Raw genomic sequence first — 23822 nt, 5'->3', positions numbered from 1 at the left:
ATTTTCCTGTTTTGCGAGATTTGCGAGTTTCAACACAATGTGCTGAATCTCTTTTTCAATAGGTTCGATCAGATGCCTGCCTCCACGCAGTCTCTCCTGCTGCAGCCTCCACCTACTCCTGCTGGGCGTGTCACCCCCTCCCCCCTTTTCTCCACAGTCTTCAGCTCCCAGCTACACCAGATAGCCACCACTCCCTCCTGCCCAGCCTTGGCCTTCACAACATCTCAGGTGAGGAACCAGCTGAAGAAGATGAAGGCGAGGAAGGCAGCTCGTCCAGATGGCATCAGCCCCCAGCTCCTCAAATCCTGCGCAGACCAGCTGTGTGGAATTGTCCAGCACATGTTCAACCTGAGCCTGAAGCTGGGCAGGGTCCCCCAGCTATGGAAAACATCCTGCCTGGTCCCGGTGCCAAAGACCTCCCACCCGAAGGAGCTCAACAGCTTCAGACCAGTGGCGCTGATGTCTCACCTGATGAAGACCGAGGAGAGACTTGTCCTTGTCCACCTGCGCCCCCTGGTGAGCTCCTCAATGGACCCACTCCAGTTCGCATATCAGCCTGGCATCAGTGTGGATGATGCCATCATCTACCTCCTCCACACTTCACTCTCCCACCTGGAGAAGGCGGGGAGCACTGTGAGGATCATGTTCTTTGATTTCTCCAGTGCTTTCAACACCATCCAGCCCACCCTACTGGGAGACAAGCTGGAGCAGGCGGGGGTGGCCCACCACCTCAACACATGGATCCAGGACTACCTCACAAACTGGCCACAGTATGTGAGGACACAGGACTGTGTGTCTGACGTGCTCCTTTGCAGCACGGGGTCCCCACAGGGAACTGTCTTGGCTCCCTTCCTGTTCACCCTCTACACCTCGGACTTCAACTACAACACCCCTACCTGTCACCTGCAGAAGTTCTCTGACGACTCTGCGATTGTCGGCCTCATCACAGGCAGAGATGATCGGGAGTACAGAGAACTTACCCAGGGTTTTGTGGACTGGTGCCAGCAGAACCGCCTCCTGATCAAAGCGGGGAAATCCAAAGAAATGGTGGTGGATTTCGGTAGGCGCCAGCACTCTTCACCTGCACCAGTGAATATCCGGGGAACAGATGTTGAGAGAGTCTCAACTTACAAGTACCTGGGTGTTCATCTGAACAATAAACTGGACTGGTGCGACAACACAGACGCCCTCTATAGGAAGAGTCAGAGCAGACTCTTCCTACTCAGGAGACTTAGGTCTTTTGGGGTTCAGGGGACACTCCTCAGGAACTTTTATGACTCGGTGGTTGCATCGGTCATCTTCCAGGGAGTGGTCACCTGGGCAGGCGGCGTCTCGGCCCGGGACAAGAAGCGGCTGGACAAACTGGTCAGAAGGGCTCTGTCCTGGGCTGCTCCCTGGACTCTGTGGACTCAGTGGGGGACAGGAGGATGTTGGCCAAGCTGTCATCAATGCTGGGCAACCCGGACCACCCCCTCCAGGGCACCCTAACAGCACTCCACAGCACCTTCAGTGACAGACTGTTACACCCTCGCTGTGCAAAGGAGAGATTCCGCCGTTCCTTCTTGCCTGCTGCTGTCAGACTCTTTAACAAGAACATTGTGTAGTCTCTACAAACTGGCGGACATTAGTGCAATTGTGCAGTCCTGCACCTGAGCTCATATCGTGCAATACCCAATATTCCCCACTACTGTAATACCGTGCAATACTCAACATTCAATTCCGACGACATGACCACAAAGTCGACAATTGAACTGTGGCTTTGGGTGTACAGTGTCAGTTGCACATATATATTGTATATCATAACAAAACTCAAAGATCTGATATAAATTGAGTTATTTGTAGGTTTTATATGTCTAAACATCAGGTATCTATAACTCTTAATGGACTAGATGCCACACTAACTGGGTTTACTGCAATACCTTGCGTATATGAGCCTGTAGTCCTTGGAGGCCGTACATGCGAAAGACAAACCACATTTTGAGGGAGCGGAATCGTCTCCCCAGTGGTATCTGCCAATGCTGAAACAAAAAACAAAGCACCACATGAAAAACAGGTTTGTCTATTTGTTCTTTTTAATGTATTTTTTTTCCAATAAAAAGGATTACACAAGTTCTTACCCTATAATCTGTCACTAGCCCTGTTGATGAAAAATACATTAGTCATTTACAGCACAATGACCCCCCCCCCCCATTTAAAAAATTTAGATTAACGAAATGATCACACATAACAGAAGCCCATATAAAGATCTGGTATCATCATGCCCTAAACCTAATTGTTAATATGTGTTTATAGAGCTCAACCTGCATGAAACTTACTCTTCTTATCATCATTATTATTTATCATCTGAACAATACTGAAATAGCCTTTATTATATCTGTGTTCTTTTGGTCACATTTTATCTTGCAGGTGTTGCCATTCCACTCAACATACGCACACACACGCACACCCCCCCCCCCCCCCCTCACACACACACACACACACACACACACTGGTGTTGTTTTTGTCAGCGATGACTAAATTATTTCATTGACGCCCCTTTTTTTCCAAGACGACGTGATGGAGATGAGAAAAACCTGGCTCATTGATTGACTAAATCATGACGAGACGTGTGCAGAAACTGGATGAAAATGCTAGTTGGGTGTTCTGTCAGACGTTCAAAATGCACACTCACCACATCAGTCAAAAAGGAAGCTTGAATGTCCATTAACTGCAATTGAGAGGCTAATCAATTTCTTCTGATTGACGCGCCCATCCCCCACTTCGCGATTGCTGTCCCTGGTGTGTGTGTGCACCACATCATCACGACCTCATCATCCGCAATGTTGGGAGCTACGGTTAATGAGCGTACGTTAAAGGCTGTGTATTTGTCGATTGAAAAACATGTTAAAATGCAAGAAATTGGCGGGGCTTCACAAGAATAAATTAGACAGTGAAGACAGAGAACAATATCTTGCAAAATTTGACATTTTAAATGGTTTGGATCCCTACAGGATTCCCAATACTGAGTGGAGCTATGAACCAGACCTACTTCCTCCTTTGAGTACGCCGGGAATTTTTACGTACCTTGTGTGTAGTGTGAGAGTCTACACTTCGGAGCAATTTAAAAATTATAAATGTTTAGCCTCTCATGTGCAATTTACAAATGGGTAGGTGCAGGACCTGCAGATGATAAAGGCGGCGAACAATAACAACACCGTCATTCGAATTAAGGTACGTGCTGTGTTTGCTTGTGAAGCGTCCACTTAAGCTACACAAACAAACGTACTTATTTTCTTTTTAACAGTTTATGTGATCGTTGATCATTCCTTCTCTCCTTTTACCTCGTTCACTGAGTGCATGCACGTATGCGACTAAAAGAGACAAAGCAAGAGGATTCTAAATTTTATTTTTAATTTACCGCTATGAAAATGTACGGAGCATACTCTCGCCCAAGACGGAATGTTGTTTATCGTGAAATGCTTTAATCTTACAGCCGATAACCAAGCCATCTGACTTCGTTTTGACATGTCCGAAACGAGGGTTACCTCTTTCTTCCGCCAAGGAGGAAACCAATAAACCCAGTCCGTTGTGAAATTTTCTTCCTTTGCAATCGTGGGTGGCATTGCTGCACCCCCTAACACAGCAACGGTTCACCATGTTTATATATTTCGGCCGTCTAAATCAAGTGAGAAACACAGCGAGTCCTTTTTGCATGACAATAGTAGTCACGTCGTCTCCGGTGCGCTATGGCGGCTATCCTGGTAGCGACGTCAGCGATGACACGCCATGCATGGGCCCTATTTAAGTGTGCTTAATGCTACAGTCAGACCGAAAGCATGGGCAGCGTGTCAAAGTTTCTCAGATTAACTGCATCACCAGGATAGAACTGTCTCTCTCGTGCATGTTGATCATGTGATCATGTGCCTCTTTTTGCTGACTCTGCTTTCTCTCCACTTTAGCTTTCATGTCTGGACCCAGCAAGTCCAATCTCGACTTAGGTCTACGCCCATTAGCAACTCAGCTGGGCTGCATATCGCTGTAGTTTGTGGCATGAGGCGGTGCTTAAACAGGAAATGTGAGAGTTTGGGCGCCAATAGACTCCCCTGTGGTGTAGAGATAAAAAACGCTCCAGAAAACATCCAAAACAAAGGAGCTCATCATTGACTTCAGGAAAAACATAACTGACTTTCAGCCCATTCTCATTGGTGGGAACTGTGTGGAAAGGGTCAGTGGCTTCTGCTTCCTGGGAGTCCACATTGAGGAGAAGGCGACCTGGAATAAGAACACTGCACAGGTGGCTAAGAAGGTACAAAAAAGACTCCACTTCCTGAGAATCCTGAGGAAGAACAACATCAGCCAGAGACTGGTTGTGTCTTTTTACCGCTCCACCATGGAGAGTTGGGGTGGGAACGATAATTGTTTTTTTTTATGCATCGTCTGGCGTATTAAAAAGATTCTTAATCGATTCATAGGTATTAATAATCAATATTTAAAGTTTAACTAAAAAAAATGTGTTTTGCATCGGAATCGCAATTGAATCGAATCATAGGCCTCTGAATCGGAAAGATATTGAATCGTGGGCCTCTTGATTGTAATCGGATCGAATCTTGAGATACCCAGTGATTCCCAGCCCTAATGGAGAGCATCCTCACCTATTGTCTGTGCGCATGGTTTGCCAGCTGCACAGCGACAAACAGGAAGGAACTCCAGAGGGTCACCAAAATGGCTGAGAAGGTTATTGGGTGCCCGCTGCCGACACTAGAAGACCTTCACAGCTCTTACTGCCTGAGGAGAGCCAGTGCCATCTTGCAGGACTCCTACCACCCAGGCCATTCCCTGTATCTGCTACTCCCGTCGGGAAGACGGTACAGGTCCATCAAAACCAGGACAAATAGACTGAAAAACAGCTTTTTTCCAACTGCGTTAAGAGCCCTAAACAATCACTCTCTGTAACACGTGAAATATGATAATGCAACATTTTCCAGTTTACAATATGCATGTATCTCACAGTAACATCACAATATGCAATATCTAACTCAGTTGCACTTAATATTTGTGCAATCTGTGTTCAGTAATGTGTCTTTTTTTTAACAGTGAAAACTTGATTCTTTTATTTAATTATTAATGTGTGTCTGTGTGTGTACTTGTATATGTGTGTACATGTATGTATGTATATTATATATATATATATATATATATATATATATATATATATATATATATATATATATATATATATATATATATATATGAGTATATGTGTAAGAATACTGTACAATAATTAGTATGTTATGATGCTTACTGTCCCACATTTGAATTATGCGGAATAGAAGTTGGATGACTGGCCTTAGCCTTGTTGTAGTCTAGACGTTAGCCTCGTTCTAATCTAGCCTTGTAGGAATAGATGGTCATCTTTAGCCTTGATATGATCCAGGCCCTCAGAATGTCCCAACTGCTTTCGCCCCCTTTCCCTTAGAGTTGTGACACCTTTGCAATCAGGGACTCCTAAGAAAATAAAAGCGAGGCGGCGGAGGTGCTTATCAGAGGGTTGCTAGGAACTGTTGCGGTAGTTCCCTTCGCTCTCCTTGCGCAAGTAAAATGACAATATTGTGTTGAGTGTCTTCTCTCCTCATTTTGTGCGTTGTTTACTAATGTCTCACTTGGCGTGAACCTGATAAAATGTGTATATGCGTGTGTATATGTATGTGTATGTATGTAAATGTGTATAAATGTTATTTTAGTCTTTGCACTGGCCTGCACCTTACTTTTTCATTGCACTTGTTGTAATGACAATAAATTTGAATCTGAATCTGAAATTTGAATCTGAATCTGTCATCTGCTTTAGGCTGTCCTTCATGGTTTGAACAGCTCGCTCCGCCAGACCATTTGAGGCAGGATGGAAAGGAGCCATTCGGACATGACGGATTCCATTATTCAACATAACACCAAACAGCTCATTGGTAAAAGTTGCACCATTATCTGTGACCAGGGTGTCCGGCAGGCCATGGACCGCAAATACTTTCTCAGTTTGTCCATGGTTGTAGAACTGTGATCTTGCTTAGGATATGGGCTTTTATCCATTTGGAATGTGTGTCCATCATCACCAGCATCATATGTCCCGTTAAAGGGCCAGCAAAATCCAAATGTAGCCTAGACTACAGGCGGTCTGGCCATTCCCATGGATGCAACATGGTGGTATGCTCTAGTTTGTCTGACACTGGGTACCAAACTTTACCTTGCTCTCCAGGTCTTGGTACATATTTTGTCACCATATGTATGACCGTGCAAGACTTTTCATTTGTGAGACGCCGGGATTGGTCTCATGAATCTCTTCTACCGTCTATGCACAGCCAAGGAGAGGCACAATAACCCTAGATTCACAGAATATGCATCCATCATACATACTCCATTCTAACTTGCGTTTGCCATAAGGCCTCAGTTCCTCTTGCTCCACTCCACTGGGTCAATCTTGCAAGAGAAAGGTTTTTACCTGGAAGAGGTTTTACAGGTGTCTCCGCAACCCTCTATAATGCAAACAGTCTCTATAGGTACATAGGTATTGGCAGGTGTTTTGTATAACGGCAGTCGGCTCAGCGCATCTGCATTTACATTATCTTTCCTGCTCGTTAAACTATGGTGTACTGATACAGGGACAACATGAGAGCCCAACACTGTATCCTGGCCGATGCTTAAGGTGGAATACTTTGTGTCTTGCTAAATACTTTATTCTCATCAGTGGCTTGTGATCTACCATTATTTTGCTGTGATTTGCACGACAACTTGGTCGAGAGAATGGTAATTGATGCCAAGAAATAATACGATTTTCATATAATTTTCGTCTCATCTTTGCTCGTGAACCAAAAGGTCCATAGATTTTAGCCCAGTTTTTATTTAACAAACTAAATTTTCGTATTTTAGTCTCTTTATTAGTCCATGAAAATGCATACTGATTTAGTCCCACTTATTGTTTATGAATGGAGGCTTTAGCCTCTAGTTTTCCTCCATTGAAAAATGTGCGTTGACAAAAATGTTTTCGTCGAGTTTTTGTTAACGAAATTAACACTACATGAGCAGAGGCATCGCAGGAATGGTTAATCACCTTGGCTGGGTCATAATGCACAATCATTCTGGATGAACGGAGGAGTTCCTTCACTTGCTTGAAAGAGTTCTCTTGTCAGGGAAAATTCCTTGACAGGAGATTCCAGGGAGGAATTTGCCATAATAATTTACCATTCCCAAAAATGACCTGAGCTCTTGAACACTCTTGGGACTTGATGCTTCTTTGATGACTTTCAGTTTGTCCTCCATGGGTGCAAGATCTTCAGCCATGATTTTGTAGCCAAGGTAGGTCACACTTGGGAGCGTTTCAGTCGCAAGCCCTGCGTCTGACTGTCTTTTTAGCACCTGCCCTAGATCTGCCAAATTTTCTACTTTAGTAGTCCCAGTAATCAAGATGTAAGGCAACATGCGGAATTCCTTGCAACAAAGTGTCCATTATTCTTTGGAAAATTGTGGGATTTGACTCCAAACACCAGCCGGTTGTATTCAAACAGACCATTGTGAGTGTCGATAGTGACATACTCTTGAATCCTCCTTGAACTTGGAGACTTTATTCACTGTCAGCTTGTAGCCCCTGCATATCCTTGCTGCATTGTCCTCCTTCAACACAGGAACAATGGGTGCTGCCTACCTTGAAAACTGGACTCTAGCTCCCTCTTTTCCTTCTCTTTCATGGCATATGATATAGACCGGAGCTTGAAAAAATGAGGCTGCGCTTCTGGGTCAACGTACAATTTTACTGCTATGCCCTTCAATGTCCCCAACTCATCCTTGAACACATCACTATAGCGCTGCAAGATGTCTCTACTGTAGTTAAGGTGTGTGCATACTTAATCGCATGCCAATTAAGTCAAATTTTCCAAAGCCAATTGCAGCCCAAAAGACGAGGCACACTATCTTTTACTACCACCAACCTGGCTCTAGCCTTCTGGCCCTCAGTTAAAATGTCCACATAAAACACTGCTAAATGTGGTATGGGGCATGTCTGTGTAGGTTCTGAGCTTGATCTTTGCTGGATGATTGGAGACTTACTGGTTCCCAACATCCTCTTGAATGTTTCTTCACAGATAACAGAGGCTGTAGCCCCTGAATCAACCTCAAATGTGACAGCCCACCGCTCAACAGTAATTGTAGCATAATATGGCTCTGCCATTCTTCACATTCATCAGCTTCCACCCCAAGCATAATTAAAGCACACCGAGCCTCCTTATCCTCCACTTCTAGGTGATCCAGCATCCATGGGTGCTTCTAACTGCTTAACGTTCCTTTACCAAGGTTTAGACTTACTTCTCAAACTTTTGCACTTTTTAGCTAAATGTCTTACATGACACACTGCATCTTTAAATTTGCAGTCATTTGCATAATATAGCCCCCCACACCTAAATGCCCCTGTCTTTGATATGCTAGCGCTAGAGTTAGCCATGTCCGACCGTCGGCATCGCAGTCAAGTCAAAATCAGGCAAGTAAAACATGAATGAATTATGGCAATAACAAGTCCGCTAAAAAGAAAAAGATAAAGAGGTCCTAAAACTACTAGTGCTTGGACAATGTTGTTGGTCAATGCTAATGCAAGCACTGCAAGAGAGTATTATTTCACTACACTTACATTGTATGAACATTGAATGAAGGCTAAGTGAACTAACCTGAACTCGCGCTAACAGTTAACATGCAAAACGCTGGTTTTGGTCAGACAAATTTTAGAATCTTGAATCATGAAAAATCATTCGACTTTTGGTTTGTAACTGGGACTATTTTATAGTATAGGAATCTGATCTGAAGACAATCAAGGTTGTTTTTCTATGTGTAGCAGCATGTGGACTAAGCCAGTGTTTTTCAAACTTTGTGCCGCGGCACACTGGTGATATTGTCAGGTGTGCCGTGGAAATTATCTAATTTGTGTGCCTGTGCGGTCTAGCGCCTGACAGCGTAATCATGTCTTTACTACATTGTAGTACTCTTCCATATCAGCAGGTAGCAGCAGCAGCAGCAGCAGGTAGTTAATTGTCTTTGTTTAGCGACAAGCGAATTAGTGACGCATGTTTTTCCAAACAGGCCCATGTTTCACACTAAGTATCAATATGAAACATTATAAAATACTTTTTTCTTTGTGTTTATTTAATTCCTATTCAAGACGTTATAATATAACATAATTCGTCAATGTTAAAAAATTATTATATAAACAAAACAACACTTATATTGTTAAAATAAGCTTTTTTTTCACAATTTCAGCTGGTGGTGTGCCGCGGGATTTTTTCAATGGAAGAAATGTGACTTGTCTTAAAAAAGTTTGAAAAACACTGGACAAAGCAACCTAATTTCCAGAGCTGGGCAGTATTTTTTCTTTGTTTGGCGGAGTGTCTGCTTGTGCGGCACCTGTGTGTGAAGTAGAGTTATGTAATCGACGCTGATTGCTATCGCCGGCGAAGGATGGGCCGGGACCAGGCGGGTCGATTGAATATGCAGGAAACCGGGGACGGAGGGTCGCTACTCAGCTCTGCTATTTTGACTATTCTTGTTTGTAGCGTATACTCTAGTTCAGGTGAGATGAACCTACCTGACTCCTGGTTCTCATGTCTGAGGTAGAGTGGTTCTACTTTGAAGGCTCCAATCATGTCCTGCCTCTTCTTCACCCTGTTAGTAAGTGTTGTTGCATAGTCAAACATATTTTCTCCAAAAAGCAACAATATGTGGTTATTTTTACCTTGAATGAAAAAAGTCTCAAAAACAATCATACACTGTTATTTAGTTACTTTTTTTTAAGAACAGAAGAACTATCTATGAAATTGTCAAGGAAACCCTGGAGACTAGGGTGTAACGTTTTTTGCATTCGTCCCGTACTGTCTTGGTACGGGCTTCACGGTACGGTGCATGGAGTCATACGACGAACACATCTGATGGGAGAAAAAGAAAAAAAGGAAAAAAAAAAAAAGTCAACGCCTTAGACCAAGCGACTGCCACATTTGTTGTTCAACTGTGTGTCAGCGTTGTTCGACCTCCGTGCGTTATGTTGCAGGTAACACTTTAAACATGCTGTAACGAATTGGGTTATCTGTGTTGTAGCCAAATTTGCATTTTGGCGAGTTATGTTGTTTCCGAAGCTAAAGAATGCATCGCGCAGCTCACTAAATGGGAGGGTGTGCAGGCGATAGAGGAGGAGCGGAGGATGAAGGAGAGGGACCCGTGACACTTTGTGACCTTAAGGGTTGTTGTACTGTATTGGCGTCGGCTGCGGCCCACAGTAGCTGGTTGGACTAATAAAATGGGTTAATTAAACTACGTCTGATGGCGCGTTCTTGGAAGACGCTACGCCGATACAGTTACTGGGGGTAGAAAAAAGAAACACGCTCAACACCAACAACTTATCCCTGCTACTTTTAAGCAGCCTGGAGAAGTGAAAGCAAACAGAGCCAAAGATATTCGTAATTACTGAATCAATCGGCATATACATAGCAACATCTATGCGCCCATATGCTTTAGTCTAGAAGCCGGGCTTCAAACGTTTATTATACATTCTGGATACATGTTCTATCCCGGGCGCATATTAGCAAGACCGTGCTCCCTGTCATATCCAATCGCACAATTAAGAGCTGTGGTGGAGCATGAGCTGTCCTCTGCTGCTCTTATAATGAAGTTAAAGTTACTAGTTGGCAAGTGCTACCTGACTTTATCTACAACCTCATTCTATCAATACAAGAAAGGTTGTTTTCTTGTGTTTAATCTTTTTTATCATTATTACTATCATTTATGAACAACCCTATTTTTTGTATTCTATTTTGTGCTTTTGTTTTTTTTGTTTTTGCTGTATAACAAATTGAATTGTAGCTTGCTCTCTGTTCAAATTAAATAAAAAAAACAACAATCCAGTCTTATGCATTTGAGAATTATTGCTGTACCGAACCCATACCGAACCGTGACCCCCATACCGAGGTACGTCCGAACTATGACTTTTGTGAACCGTTACACCCCTACTGGACACCCGAATTATTTTTCATTTTGTAATTTTTCAATTTAATGTTGGCACTCCTGGTCTTCCATACTATTACTATACCATCACCATTATATAAAGAAGACAATTTCCAGTATTTGTGTACATGTTACAAAGTAGTAATAGTGTTTGCAATATTTCAGCGGCTACATGAACACTGTGCAAGAATGGTTCCGAATTTTTTTTTAAATGTTATGGTTTGCAAAGCAGGGGAGTTTTGTTAGCTGCTGTCAAATGAGGCAGGTGTTAGACTGTCCTCTGCTGCTTTTATAATGAAGAGCACTTTACAATGTAAACAACAGCACTTCCATATTCGATATAAGATGGCTTGTGAATGTCCAGTAGGCGTGCGCAAAGTGGCAATATGGGAACCTGTGAAGACTCAAAACCGAGTTTAGTCGCTGAACATACAGTAGCAGGTGACACAGAGCAGTGTTGGCCGGAGGCGCTATCGCCTCGTCTTGAAAAGTAAAAACCTTTGGTGCCTTTTCGAGCTTGAAAAGTACTACCATTGATTTGTTGAACATAGCCATCACACAAATCCAGGTTCATTTAGCGATGAAGGGTTTTTTCCCATTTCAGATGGTGCCCCAGTATCTTGTAACACACTGACAGTGGAAACCGTTATGCCATTAGACATTTGCACGGGAATTGCATCATCGGAACACTGAACTGTTGACGGTGAAAAAGGATTATATCAGGGGTGGGCAATTCCAGTCCTCGAGGGCATGTTGCATGTTACTGCATGTTTATATGTCACCCTGCTGCAACCCACATGATTCAAATGATCAGGATCGTTATCCAGCCTCTGCAGACCTTGCTGGTTGTATGATAATTTGAATCATGTGCGTTGCAATAGGGAGAGATGGAAAACAGGCAGGACACTGGCCCTTGAGGACTGGAATTGCCCACCCCTGTATTAGATCATATTTGAGGTACAGTCCAGAGGGTGGATTTTAAAATGCAGAAGGAACTAGACTGGTTGTTGTTTGCTTGTTAGGTTTTTATTGATGATCATTTACCGGTATTTATTATTTATTGATCCAGATATAACCGAGGTGTATAACCTGTCATTTATTTCACCAAGTCATTTTTCGATTATTTGTATATGGTTAACTATAATTTACGCATTTGCTTTTATGTGTGTAATTTAATGGGGGGGGGTCTTCATTTATCAATTTCCCTTGACTATCACTTCATCTCTTTTCATGCTGCTCTCATCAGTCGTCATTGAGCCTGCTCTGAAAGAGATCAGGGCTTTTGCTGAAAAAGTTGCTGTATTGATTTGTGTTTAGCAGAGGTGGGCATTCCGTCTGACTGACGGACTCCCGTTTTGCTGACATTAGACAATAGATGGAAAACTTAAAAAAAAAGGACGGACTAAGCATTTACAGATCTGGATTTTCGTCCATATGTCATCACTAACCTTGTCAAGTCCCGATGAATCTCACAGTCCATCATTGATGGACGTCCGTTTTGCTGATGAGAGACGGAAATGCGACCTGCTTGTCTCGCGAGTGTTGTGATGAAGGCATGCTTCCTTGAATGGACTGCATTGACTTTATATGTACAGCAGGGGGTGTTATGCACCAAAGAGAGAATCATTAGTTTGTCAGGCTAATTGCAACAACTAATTAAAGTGACACTTGGTTGGATGAGCTTAACATTGGCACTTTTATAATAAGTGTGTATGTAAAAATGACATCAGTACTAAAATGCCCCCCCCCCCCCCCCAAAAAGACTCTTTATTGATTTAAGGGCTTCTTTTGTGATTAGATTTACGACAAATTGGCCCGCCCCCTTTTGGAGCTCGGCTTATTATTTTTTCGGTCTCAGCTGTCTACGACACGAGAGGGAGGCAAGCATGGTAATATTGCTCGCTTTGTCAGTTCTGTTATCTAATACGGCGACCGATCGCCACCAAAATGCAAATGCACATTACCAATCTTGTCCACTTCAACGGGTGAAAGTATAAAAGTGTTCTGCACAATAGTTTGGATTTATTGAGATAAAACGTGATCTCCTCATGATCACATCCACAAAATCAAAAATACCGTGGCGATTGCTCCTCCACTTTCACAAGCTAAAGCGGACAAGAGCATGAATGGGCACACGAACCCCGACTGGATATATTTCTGACATTTAGTGATGCTAAACTCGTGTCAACTCTCAGGAGGCAGACGGCGACTGGCAGCGGGCAAGCAATCAGGCAAGCATGGATCTTTATCTTTTTTTTTTATGCGCCATTTCGGCTGTTACCTTCCAAGTTGGACGGCGTGTTGTAGGTCGAAAAACTGTGGCCATTCCTCATCCAAATAAATGTGCACGTCTACTCATTGCCACTTCAATCTCTGTAAATATCCTGACTGGTGTTAAATGCCTCGTTCATCCTAACCATGATCAGCAAAGAAGCAGAGGTTTTTTTTTTTTTTTTTTTCAAGTAAAGAAGCAGTGTGCGCTCATCCCAGCATACATCTATGTAGGTAGCTCTGCTCACTTCCACATTTCCTCATTCTCGTATAAATCAGCCACGGAGAGGTTAATCCTTTGGTTATTTTTGTTGTTACCTTATGTTGAAGTGGTCATTAGTAGGAATGTCCACATAGATTTTGGTGCCAATTGATCACCGTTTTTGGACGTCATAAGCAATGAAAGTACAATGATTTCCAATGGAGAGTTTGTTATCGGTCCCTCCAGTAACTCCGACAGAACAAGGATAGAACGGTAGGGGGCGTGGCCATTCTCCTCATTAACAAGAGGCGTTATTCATGGAGTCAATTATTTCCTAATTTCTCCCAAATTCATTGATAAATTGCAAATGACAACTCTTTTAAATTTCATGATCAAAAAATATATAAAATGAACTTGTTAGTGAAAACATGGCCATCCCAGCCCCACCATCCCTTTAATGAGCTCAGAGGTACATTTCTATTTTTATTTTTGAAAAAAGTAGGGTTAGGATTATTATTTTACAGAAAAAAAAACAAAAAAAATCGTACAGATCCTTTTTAGCCCGTGTCAGCACAGACACATTCACATTAGGGCTGCATAATATATAAAAAAATATCTATATCACAATATTGGCTCATGCAATATGCATATCGTTAAGACATGCAATAATTTTCTTATGGAATTGTATGCTTTTATCTGAAAATGACCAGTCAGACGCAAATTTAACTGTGGATCGCCACCCAATCGTTGAACATTATATAGGGTAATTAACAGAGCTGGGCATTTTACTAAAAATTATTATTATAATTATTCGTCATCCATGACGAATAATTATAATAATAATTATATTATAATATATAATGAGTCCCCTTTTTTACAGGGGAAACAAATATCACCCCTCTATAGGCTGGTCCATTATTTTAAATGGCCGTCTGTTGGCGAGTCTGACTAAACTTTATCTAGCACCCCCACCGCTTGTACCGAAGTAGTGACTCACTGCGTTTTGGAAGCCTGTTCACAGCCTGTTCCCTCACTCAAATGTATCCCTCAAGCAATAACAACTCACTATTTCCCTCCCCGCGCTCGCCGCAGTCATCAAAACCTCGCCATGAAAAATAGACTAATGACAGCCTAGACGAAAGGCGGACTAAATAAAGGGATTTCCGTCTATGCTTAATCCGTCTATTTTAAAAATGTTCCCGTTATTCATCAACCGTCAGCAAAACGGGCGTCTGTCAGTGACAGACAGTGTTGGGGGTGCTTGCACCCCCGAAAATTATAGCATTTTTAAAACTCTCTATTCCTTAATAAAGGACAGGATGTGCTTAAATATGATGAAAAACGCTAGATAAAAAATTAAAAAAATAACAAAAATGTTAAGCATCGCAGCATCGGAAATACTACCCTGGAAATGGTTCAGTCCATTTGATTCCCAGCACCGGTCTCGCCCCACTCCAAGCACTGCAGTCAAGCCAATTTCCTTTATATCAGGCTTTACGGTAAAAGGTCGCTGACGAGCGGCGAAAGCCACCATTCAGAATAAAAGCACACCATTACGCTGAACTGGACGCCAATGCTTGAGGTTAGAAATACACACTGTAACGAATTGGGTTATCGTTTTGTGGTCGAATTAGTGTTTTGCCGAGCGAGTTGTTGTTTCAGAGGCTAATGAATGCATCGCGCGGCTCACTATATGGGAGCGGGTGCGGGCGAGAGAGGAGAAACGGAGGACGAAGGAGAGGGGGCCGTGACACTTTTTGAGCTTAACGGTTGCTGTACTGTAGTGGTGTCGGCTGCGGCCCACAGTAGCCGATTGGACTAATAAAATGTGTTAATTATACTACGTCTGATGGAAAGTTCTTGGAAGATGCTACAATATATTAAATGAGCTCTCTGTTATAAAGCAGCTAGTCCACTTCTGAGGGAATGCAGAATGGTTAATTTGAATCTTGAGATGCATTGAAAAATAAAGAGTATTAATTTAAAATATGGATAAATGTCTGCATGTATAATTTATTTTCATTTTTTATTCAAACTAATCCAATTGACATTGAAAAACAGTCCAGTCGTGAATGACACTAGACGCCCCCAGCTGTCCACCAAAGGAAGTCCCATAATAAAGGTCCAATGAAATATGCACATTTCACTGTCATCAGGCCTGATTTAAAAAATTCATTAAAAATATTCCTTCAGCTATCGTAATAACAGACCAGTTATGGAGCACACTAGACGACCACAGCTGTCCACCAAAACAAGTCCCATTGGAATCTGATGTGGCATTTCAAAATAAAAGCCCCTTGAAATATGCACATTTCACTGTAATCAGGCCTGATTTTAAAAAAATCATTAGAAATTATTGTTTAGCTATCGTGATACCAGACGGGTTTTGGAGGACACAGGACCACCCCAGCTGTCCACCAAAGCAAGTCCTATCCAAATATGATGTGGAATTTCAGAATAAAAGTCACCTGAAATATGCACATTTCACTGTCATCAGGCCTGATTTAAAACAAATAATTAAAAATGATCCTTTATCTATCATGATACCAGACGAGTACTGTATGACACTAGACTATCCCGGCTGTCACCAAAACAAGTCCCATCCAAATCTGATGAGGCATTTCAAAATAAAAGTCGCCTGAAATATGCACATTTCACTGTCATTAAGCCTGATTTAAAAATTTCATTAAAAAAATATCCTTGAGCTATCGTCATACCAGACCAGTTCTGGAGGACACTGGAACACCACAGCTGTGCACCAAACAGGTCCCATCCAAATCTTATGTAGCATTTCAAAAGAAAAGGTGCCTGAATCAGAAATCATTGAAAATCATCCTTTAGCTATCATGATACGAGACCAAATCTGCAGGACATGAGACTACCCCGGGTGTCCACCAAACAGGTCCCATCTAAATCGTATGTGGCTTTTCAAAATAAAAGTCGCCTCAAATATACATTCCACTGTCATCAGGCCTGATTTTGAAAAATCATTGAAAATGATCCTTTAGCTATCGTGATACCAGACCAAATCTGCAAGACACAAGACTACCCCGGGTGTTCACCAAACTGATCCCATCCAAATCTGATGTGGCATTTCAAAATAAAGGTCGCCTGAAATATGCACATTTCACTGTCATCAGGCCTGAATTTAAAACTTCTTAAAAATATATACTTTCGGTATCATGATACCAGACCAGGTCTTGAAGACACTAAACAGCCCCATCTGTCCAACAAAAGTGGTCTCATCCAAATCTGATGTGGCATTTCAAAGTAAAAGTCCTCTGGAATATGCACATTTCACTGTTATCAGGCCTGATTTTAAAAAAATCATTTAAAATGATCCTTTAGCAATAGACCACCCCATCTGTCCACCAAACAGGTCCCATCCAAATCTGATGTGGCATTTCAAAATAAAAGTCGCTGAAATATGCACATTTCATTGTCATCGGGCCTGATTTAAAAAAAATCATTAAAAATTATCCTTTAGCAATAGACCACTCTCAGCTGTCCACCAAACAGGTCCCATCCAAATCTGATGTGGCATTTCAAAATAAAGGTCGCCTGAAATATGCATATTTCACTGTCGTCAGGCTTGATTTTAAAATTTCATTGAAAAATATCCGGCGGCACGGTGGTCAACTGGTTAGCACGTCCGCCCCACAGTTCAGAGGTCGTGGGTTCAATCCGGCCTTCCTGTGTGGAGTTTGCGTGTTCTCCACGTAACTGCGTGGGTTTTCTCCGGGTACTCCGGTTTCCTCCCACATTCCAAAAACATGCTTGGTAGGTTTGATGGGACACTCTAAATTGCCCCTAGGTGTGATTATGAGTGTGGATGTTTTTCTTTGTGTGCCCTGCAATTGGCTGGCAACCAATTCAGGGTGTCCCCCGCCTACTGCCCGAAGACAGCTGGGATAGGCTCCAGCACGCCCCACGACCCTTGTGAGGATAAGCGGTATCGATAATGGATGGATGGATGAAAAATATCCTTCAGCTATCGTGATACCAGACCAGTTCTGAAAGACACTAGTCGACCACACCTGTCCGCCAAAACAGGTCCCATCCAAATCTGATGTGGATTTTCAAAATAAAAGTCCCCTGAAATATACATGTTTCCCTGTCATTCGGCCTGATTTTAATAAATGATTAAAAATGTTCCTTTACCTATCGTGATACCAGAGCAATTCTGCAGGACAGTATACCACCCCAGCTGTCCACCAAAACAGGTCCATCCAAATCTGATGTGGCATTTCAAAATAAAAGAACCCTGAACTATGCATCTTTCACTGTCGTCAGGCCTGATTTTAAAATTTTGTTAAAAAATATTGTCTAGCTATCGTGATACCAGAGCAGTTCTTCAGGACATGAGACGACCACAGCTGTCCAACAAAACAAGTCCCATCGAAATCTGGTGTGGCATTTCAAAATAAAAGCCCCTTGAACTATGCACCTTTCACTGCCATCAGGCCTTTTTTAAAACGTCATTAAAAATTATCCGTTAGGTATCGTGATACCAGACCAGGTCTGGAGGACACTAGACAACTTCAGCTGTCAGCAAAACAAGTACCATCCAAATCTGATGTGGCATTTCAAAATAAAAGCCCCCTAAAATATGCATATTTCACTGTCGTCACCCCTGATTTTAAAAGAAATAGTTAAAAAATATCCTTTAGCTATCGTGATACAAGACCAGATCTGGAGGACGCTATACCACCCCAACGTCCACCAAACAGGTCCCATCCAAATCTGATGTGGCATTTCCAAATAAAAGTTGCCTGAAATATGCACATTTCACTGTCATCAGGTCTGATTTTTTAAAAATCATTAAAAATTATCCTTTGGCTATCATGATACCATACCAGTTCTGTATGTCAATAGACCACCCCGGCTGTCACCAAAACAAGTCCGATCCAAATCTGATGTGGCGTTTCAAAATAAAAGTCGCCTTAAATATGCACATTTCACTGTCATCAGGCCTGCTTTTAAAACTTCATTAAAAAATATCCTTTAGCTATCGTGATACCAGACCAATTCTGCAGGACACTAGACCACCCCAGATGTCCACCAAACAGGTCCCATACAAATGTGATGTGGCATTTCAAAATAAAAGCCCCCTTAAATATGCATATTTCACTGTCATCAGGCCTGATTTTAAAAATTCTTTAAAAATGATCGTTTAGCTACCGTGATACCAGGCCAGTTCTAGAGGACACTAGACCACCCCAGCTCTCCACCGAACAGGTCCCATCCAAATATTATGTGGCATTTCAAAATAAAAGTCGCCTGGAGTATGCACATTTCACTGTCATCAGGCCTGGTTTTAAAAAATCATTAAAAAATATCCTTTAGCTATCGTGATACCAGGCCAGTTCTGGAGACTACTAGACCACCCAAGATGTCCACCAAAAAAGTCCCATCCAAATCTGATGTGGAATTTTACAATAAAGATAGAAAATAAAGTTTGCGGTTCTTCATAATGTGTATTAATAAATACAACTGTTCATTCTAAATATTAAAAAGCAATTGTTCATACTTAAATTATATTGTCTTTTTTATTGTTTAATAAAACATTTGCCACAATTCCCCAGGATTAACCTGAAATAAAGAATCGCTCCATCAATAGAAAATTGGGGCAAGAGGCCCTGGGACAACCGAGGACACTTATGTATCCCGGGCAGCCTGGGAACATCTTCAGATGCTCCAGAAGAATTGGAAGAATTGGCTGGGGAGACGACTGTTTGGGCTTCCCTGCAGCCTCTATGACCTGACACCGGATAACCAGTAGGTGATGGATGGATGGATGGATGGATGGATGGAAGTTAGAAAGTTGCTCCTCAAATGAAGTTCACAAACTGCTCTGTAAAGAAAAATATTTAGAGCCTTGGAGATTAATCTCAAGATCTTGGACTACTTATTTATAATATTGCTTGTGATCGGTATTGCATAGTGTCAAAGAGTAATTTTCTCTGTACCAGTGAAAGTGAAGAGTAAATGGTATAAAGTTTTAAAGTATTAAAGTATTAAAATATTATGCCCTTCATTTTGGTGGAAATATTAAAAAGTACATTATTAAAACACTCAGATTTATGCAGTTGCTGATGGTGTTGTGGTATACTCTCCTGAGTTGTGTGCGGGCAGCATGGGATCGCTTCCCGCTCAGTGACACTGTCTGTGTGTGTGCTCTGCGACTGGCTGGCGACCAGTTCAGGGTTTAGTCTGCAGGACTACAGATGACATGCCATGCAAATGATGAGCAATCTGAAATGTCTTAACAATAACTCTATAAAATAAACCAATATTAATATCATAGTTTTTATATACATACATATAGGTTTAGGCAACTTAAAGTGAAAATCAACCCAAACACATTTTTTTCAAGAATATGTTCCCAGCAGGCCCACTAGTTGAAACCTGGCATACTGATTAATATTGTGTTTGTGGAATATGAGTTAAACAGCATAATCCACCCCTTTTCAGCCATCTCAGGCAGGGGGCATTTTAAACAATACAATACAATTTTATTTATATAGCGCATTTCATAACACTAGAGCTGTACAAAGAACTTGACATACAAACAACAAAATAGCCATAATACAACAAAATGGAATCAATAAATTAACATAAAACACTATATACAATAGACACTTGAAAAGAGCCAAAAATGAAAGATCGAATCAAAAGACAGAGAATAGAAATGTGTCTTGAACCGGGTTTTAAAAATGGACAGAGAGGGGGCTTGCCTGACAACCAATGTGAGGTCATTCCAAAGGGAAGGACCAGCAGCCGAAAAGCCTCGATCCCCTCTGAGGCTCCGCTTGGTCCTTGGCACCTCGAGCAGCGCCTGGTCCGCAGATCTAAGGCTGCGGGTAGGTGCATAGGAGTGGAGGAGCTCAGAGAGGTACGCCGGGGCGAGGCCATTTGATGATTTATAGACAAATAGAATAATCTTAAATTGAACCCTAAAATGCACTGGGAGCCAGTGAAGGGAGGCCAGAATTGGAGTTTTGAGCTCGATCTTCCGAGTTCCAGTTAGTAGATGGCCAACAGCATTTTGGACCAACTGGAGACGTTTGAGAGAGGACTGGCTGACTCCAAAACTTCTGTCGACTGAAAATGACATCACAACTGCTCAGGGCTCAGATAATGACCAATTACGGCTCAGCTTCATAACATAGGTCAGCTGTGAAAAAGGGGTGGATTTTTCTGCTTAACTCAAATCCCACAAATGCAATATTAATCAGACTGCCTTGTTTCAACAAGTGGGCTTGCATAGAACATATTCTTGAAAAAAGTATGTTTGGGTTGACTTACCCTTTAAATAGACCAATGGATGCAAACGTGTCCTACTATATGAAACTTTTACTACTACTACAACGACTACAAATATGACAAATAATATTAATAGTAATAATAATAGGAATAATAATAGGAATAAAATTAATAGGAATAACAACAACAATACAAATAAATTATAATTTTTAATGATTTTTTAAGTCAGGTTTGATGACAAATTTTAACAATTTCAGTTTCAATTTCATTTTTTTATTTTGAAATGCCACATCAGATTTGGATGAGACTTGTTTTGGTGACAGCCGGGCTGGTTTAGTGTCATACAGAACTGGTCTGGTATTATGATAGCTAAAGAAGAATTTTAATGATATTTTACAATCAGGCCTGATGACAGTGAAATGTGCATATTACAGGGGGCTCTTATTTTGAAATGCCACATCAGATTTGAATAGGGCCTGTTTGGTGGACAGCTGGGGTGGTCCAGTGTCCTCCAGAACTGGTCTGGTATTATGATAGCTAAAGGATATTTTTTAATGACGTTTTAAAATCAGGTCTGATGACAGTGTAATGTTTATACTTCATGTGCATATTTCAGAGGACTTTAATTTTCAAATGCCACATCAGATTTGGATGGGACTTGTTTTGGTGACAGCCGGGGTGGTCTAGTGTCATACAGAACTGGTCTGGTATCATGATAGCTAAAGGATAATTTTAAATGATTTGTTTTTAAATCAGGCCTGGTGACAGTGAAATGTGCATGTTTCAGGTGACTTTTATTTTGAAATGCCACATCAGATATGGACGGGACCACGTTTGTTGGACAGCTGGGGCTGTCTAGTGTTTTCCAGACCTGGTCTGGTATCACAATACTTAAAGGATATATTTTTAGGAAGTTTTAAAATCAGGCATGATGACAGTGAAATGTGCATAGTTCAGGCGACTTTTATTTTGAAAAGCCATATCAGATTTGGATGGGACCTGTTTGGTGGACAGCTGGGGTGGTTTAGGGTCCTCCAGAACTGGTCTGGTATCACAATAGCTAAAGGATATTTTTTAATGAAGTTTTAAAAGCAGGCCTGATGACAGTGGAATGTGCATATTTCAGGCGATTTTCATTTTGAAATGCCACATCAGATTTGGATGGGACCTGTTTGGTGGACAGCTGGGGTGGTTTAGTGTCCTCCAAAACTGGTCTGGTATCACGATAGCTAAAGGATATTTATTAACGATTTTTTTTTAAATCAGGGGTGATGACAGTGAAATATGCATATTTCAGGGGGCTTTTATTTTTGAAATGCCACATCAGAATTGGATTGGACCTGTTTGGTGGACAGCCGAGGTGGTCTAGTGTCTTCCAGATGTTGTCTGGTATCATGATAGCTAAAGGAATTTTTAAAATCATTTATTTAAATCAGGCCTGACGACAGTGAAATATGCACATTTCAGGGGACCTTTACTCTGAAATACCACATCAGATTTGGATGGACTGGCAACCAGTTCAGGGTGTCCCCCGCCTACTGCCCAAAGACAGCTGGGATAGGCTCCAGCACGCCCCGCGACCCTTGTGAGGAGAAGCGGTACAGATAATGGATGGATGGATTTGGATGGGACTTGTTTTGGTGACAGCTGGGGTGCTTTAGTGTCATTCAGACCTGGTCTGGCATCATGATACCGAAATGATAATTTTTAATGATTTTTTAAAAATCAGGCCTGATGACAGTAAAATGTGCATATTTCAGGCGACTTTTATTTTGAAATGACACATCAGATTTAAATGGGACTTGTTTGGTGGACAGCTGGGATGGTCTAGTGTCCGACAGAACTGGTCTGGTATCATGATAGCTAGAGGAATTTTTTTAATCATTTATTAAAATCAGGCCTGACGACAGTGAAATATGCACATTTCAGGGGACTTTTATTCTGAAATGCCACATCAGATTTGGATGGGACATGTTTGGTCGACAGCTGGGGTGGTTTAATGTCCTCCAGAACTGGTCTGGTATCATGATAGCTAAAGGATTTTTTTAAATCATTTATTAAAATCAGGCCTGACGACAGTGAAATATGCACATTTCAGGGGACCTTTATTCTGAAATTCCACATCAGATTTGGATGGGACTTGTTTGGTCAACAGCTGGGATGGTCTAGTGTCCTCCAGAACTGATCTGGTATCATGATAGCTAAAGGAATTTTTTAAATCATTTATTAATATCAGGACTGACGACAGTGAAATATGCACATTTCAGGGGACTTTTATTCTGAAATGCCACATCAGATTTGGATGGGACTTGTTTTGGTGACAGCCGGGGTGGTCTAGTTACCTTCAGAACTGTTCTGGTATCACAATAGCTAAAGGATAATTTTTAATGATTTATTTAAAATCAGGTCTGATGACAGTGAAGTATGCATATTTCAGAGGACTTTTATTTTGAAATGCCACATCAGATTTGGATGGGACCTGTTTTGTCGACAGCTGGGGTGGTTTAATGTCCTCCAGAACTGGTCTGGTATCATGATAGCTAAAGGAATTTTTTTAATCATTTATTTAAATCAGGCCTGACGACAGTGAAATATGCACATTTCAGGGGACCTTTACTCTGAAATACCACATCAGATTTGGATGGGACTTGTTTGGTCAACAGCTGGGGTGCTTTAGTGTCCTTCAGACCTGGTCTGGCATCATGATACCGAAATGATAATTTTTAATGATTTTTTTTAAATCAGGCCTGATGACAGTGAAATGTGCATATTTCAGGCGACTTTTATTTTGAAATGACACATCAGATTTAAATGGGACCTGTTTGGTAGACAGCTGGGATGGTCTAGTGTCCGACAGAACTGGTCTGGTATCATGATAGCTAAAAGGATAATTTCTAATATTTTTTTTTAAATCAAGCCTGATGACAGTGAAATGTGCATATTTCAGAGGACTTTTATTTTGAAATAGAACATCAGATTTGGACTGGACTTCCTTTAGTGGACAGCTGTGGGGGTCTAGTCAGCTGACAGCTGGGATAGGCTCCTGCACGCCCCGCGACCCTTGTGAGGATAAGCGGTATCG

The 23822-nt window shown here is 41.7% G+C and overlaps 1 protein-coding gene and 1 long non-coding RNA gene across 8 annotated transcripts in view; one reads left to right on the top strand and one right to left on the bottom strand.

Moving 5' to 3' along the window:
- Positions 1-23822, bottom strand: part of ddc (dopa decarboxylase) — a 120623-nt gene that overhangs the window by 24439 nt on the left and 72362 nt on the right. For all 7 annotated transcript variants that reach the window (XM_086038623.1, XM_086038625.1, XM_086038628.1 and 4 more), the window contains 3 exons: positions 9593-9669; positions 2118-2137; positions 1920-2018 (listed from right to left, as the gene is read on the bottom strand). In XM_086038623.1, coding sequence (XP_085894749.1) covers positions 1920-2018; positions 2118-2137; positions 9593-9669 — 196 coding nt within the window. The remainder of the gene's footprint in view (positions 1-1919; positions 2019-2117; positions 2138-9592; positions 9670-23822) is intronic.
- LOC147144201 (uncharacterized) overlaps positions 14946-23822 on the top strand; it is a 46372-nt gene continuing 37495 nt past the window's right edge. The window contains exons 1-2 of the long non-coding RNA XR_015087910.1: positions 14946-15056; positions 19060-19252. This is a non-coding gene — a long non-coding RNA (uncharacterized LOC147144201). The remainder of the gene's footprint in view (positions 15057-19059; positions 19253-23822) is intronic.

The sequence above is a fragment of the Filicampus tigris genome, chromosome 8 (genome assembly GCF_054856515.1).
Source record: "Filicampus tigris isolate MCC_2025a chromosome 8, RoL_Ftig_1.0, whole genome shotgun sequence".
Classification (NCBI taxonomy): domain Eukaryota; kingdom Metazoa; phylum Chordata; class Actinopteri; order Syngnathiformes; family Syngnathidae; genus Filicampus; species Filicampus tigris.
Note: the sequence above shows the minus strand (reverse complement) of the source record. Positions and strands in the feature narration are given on the sequence as shown.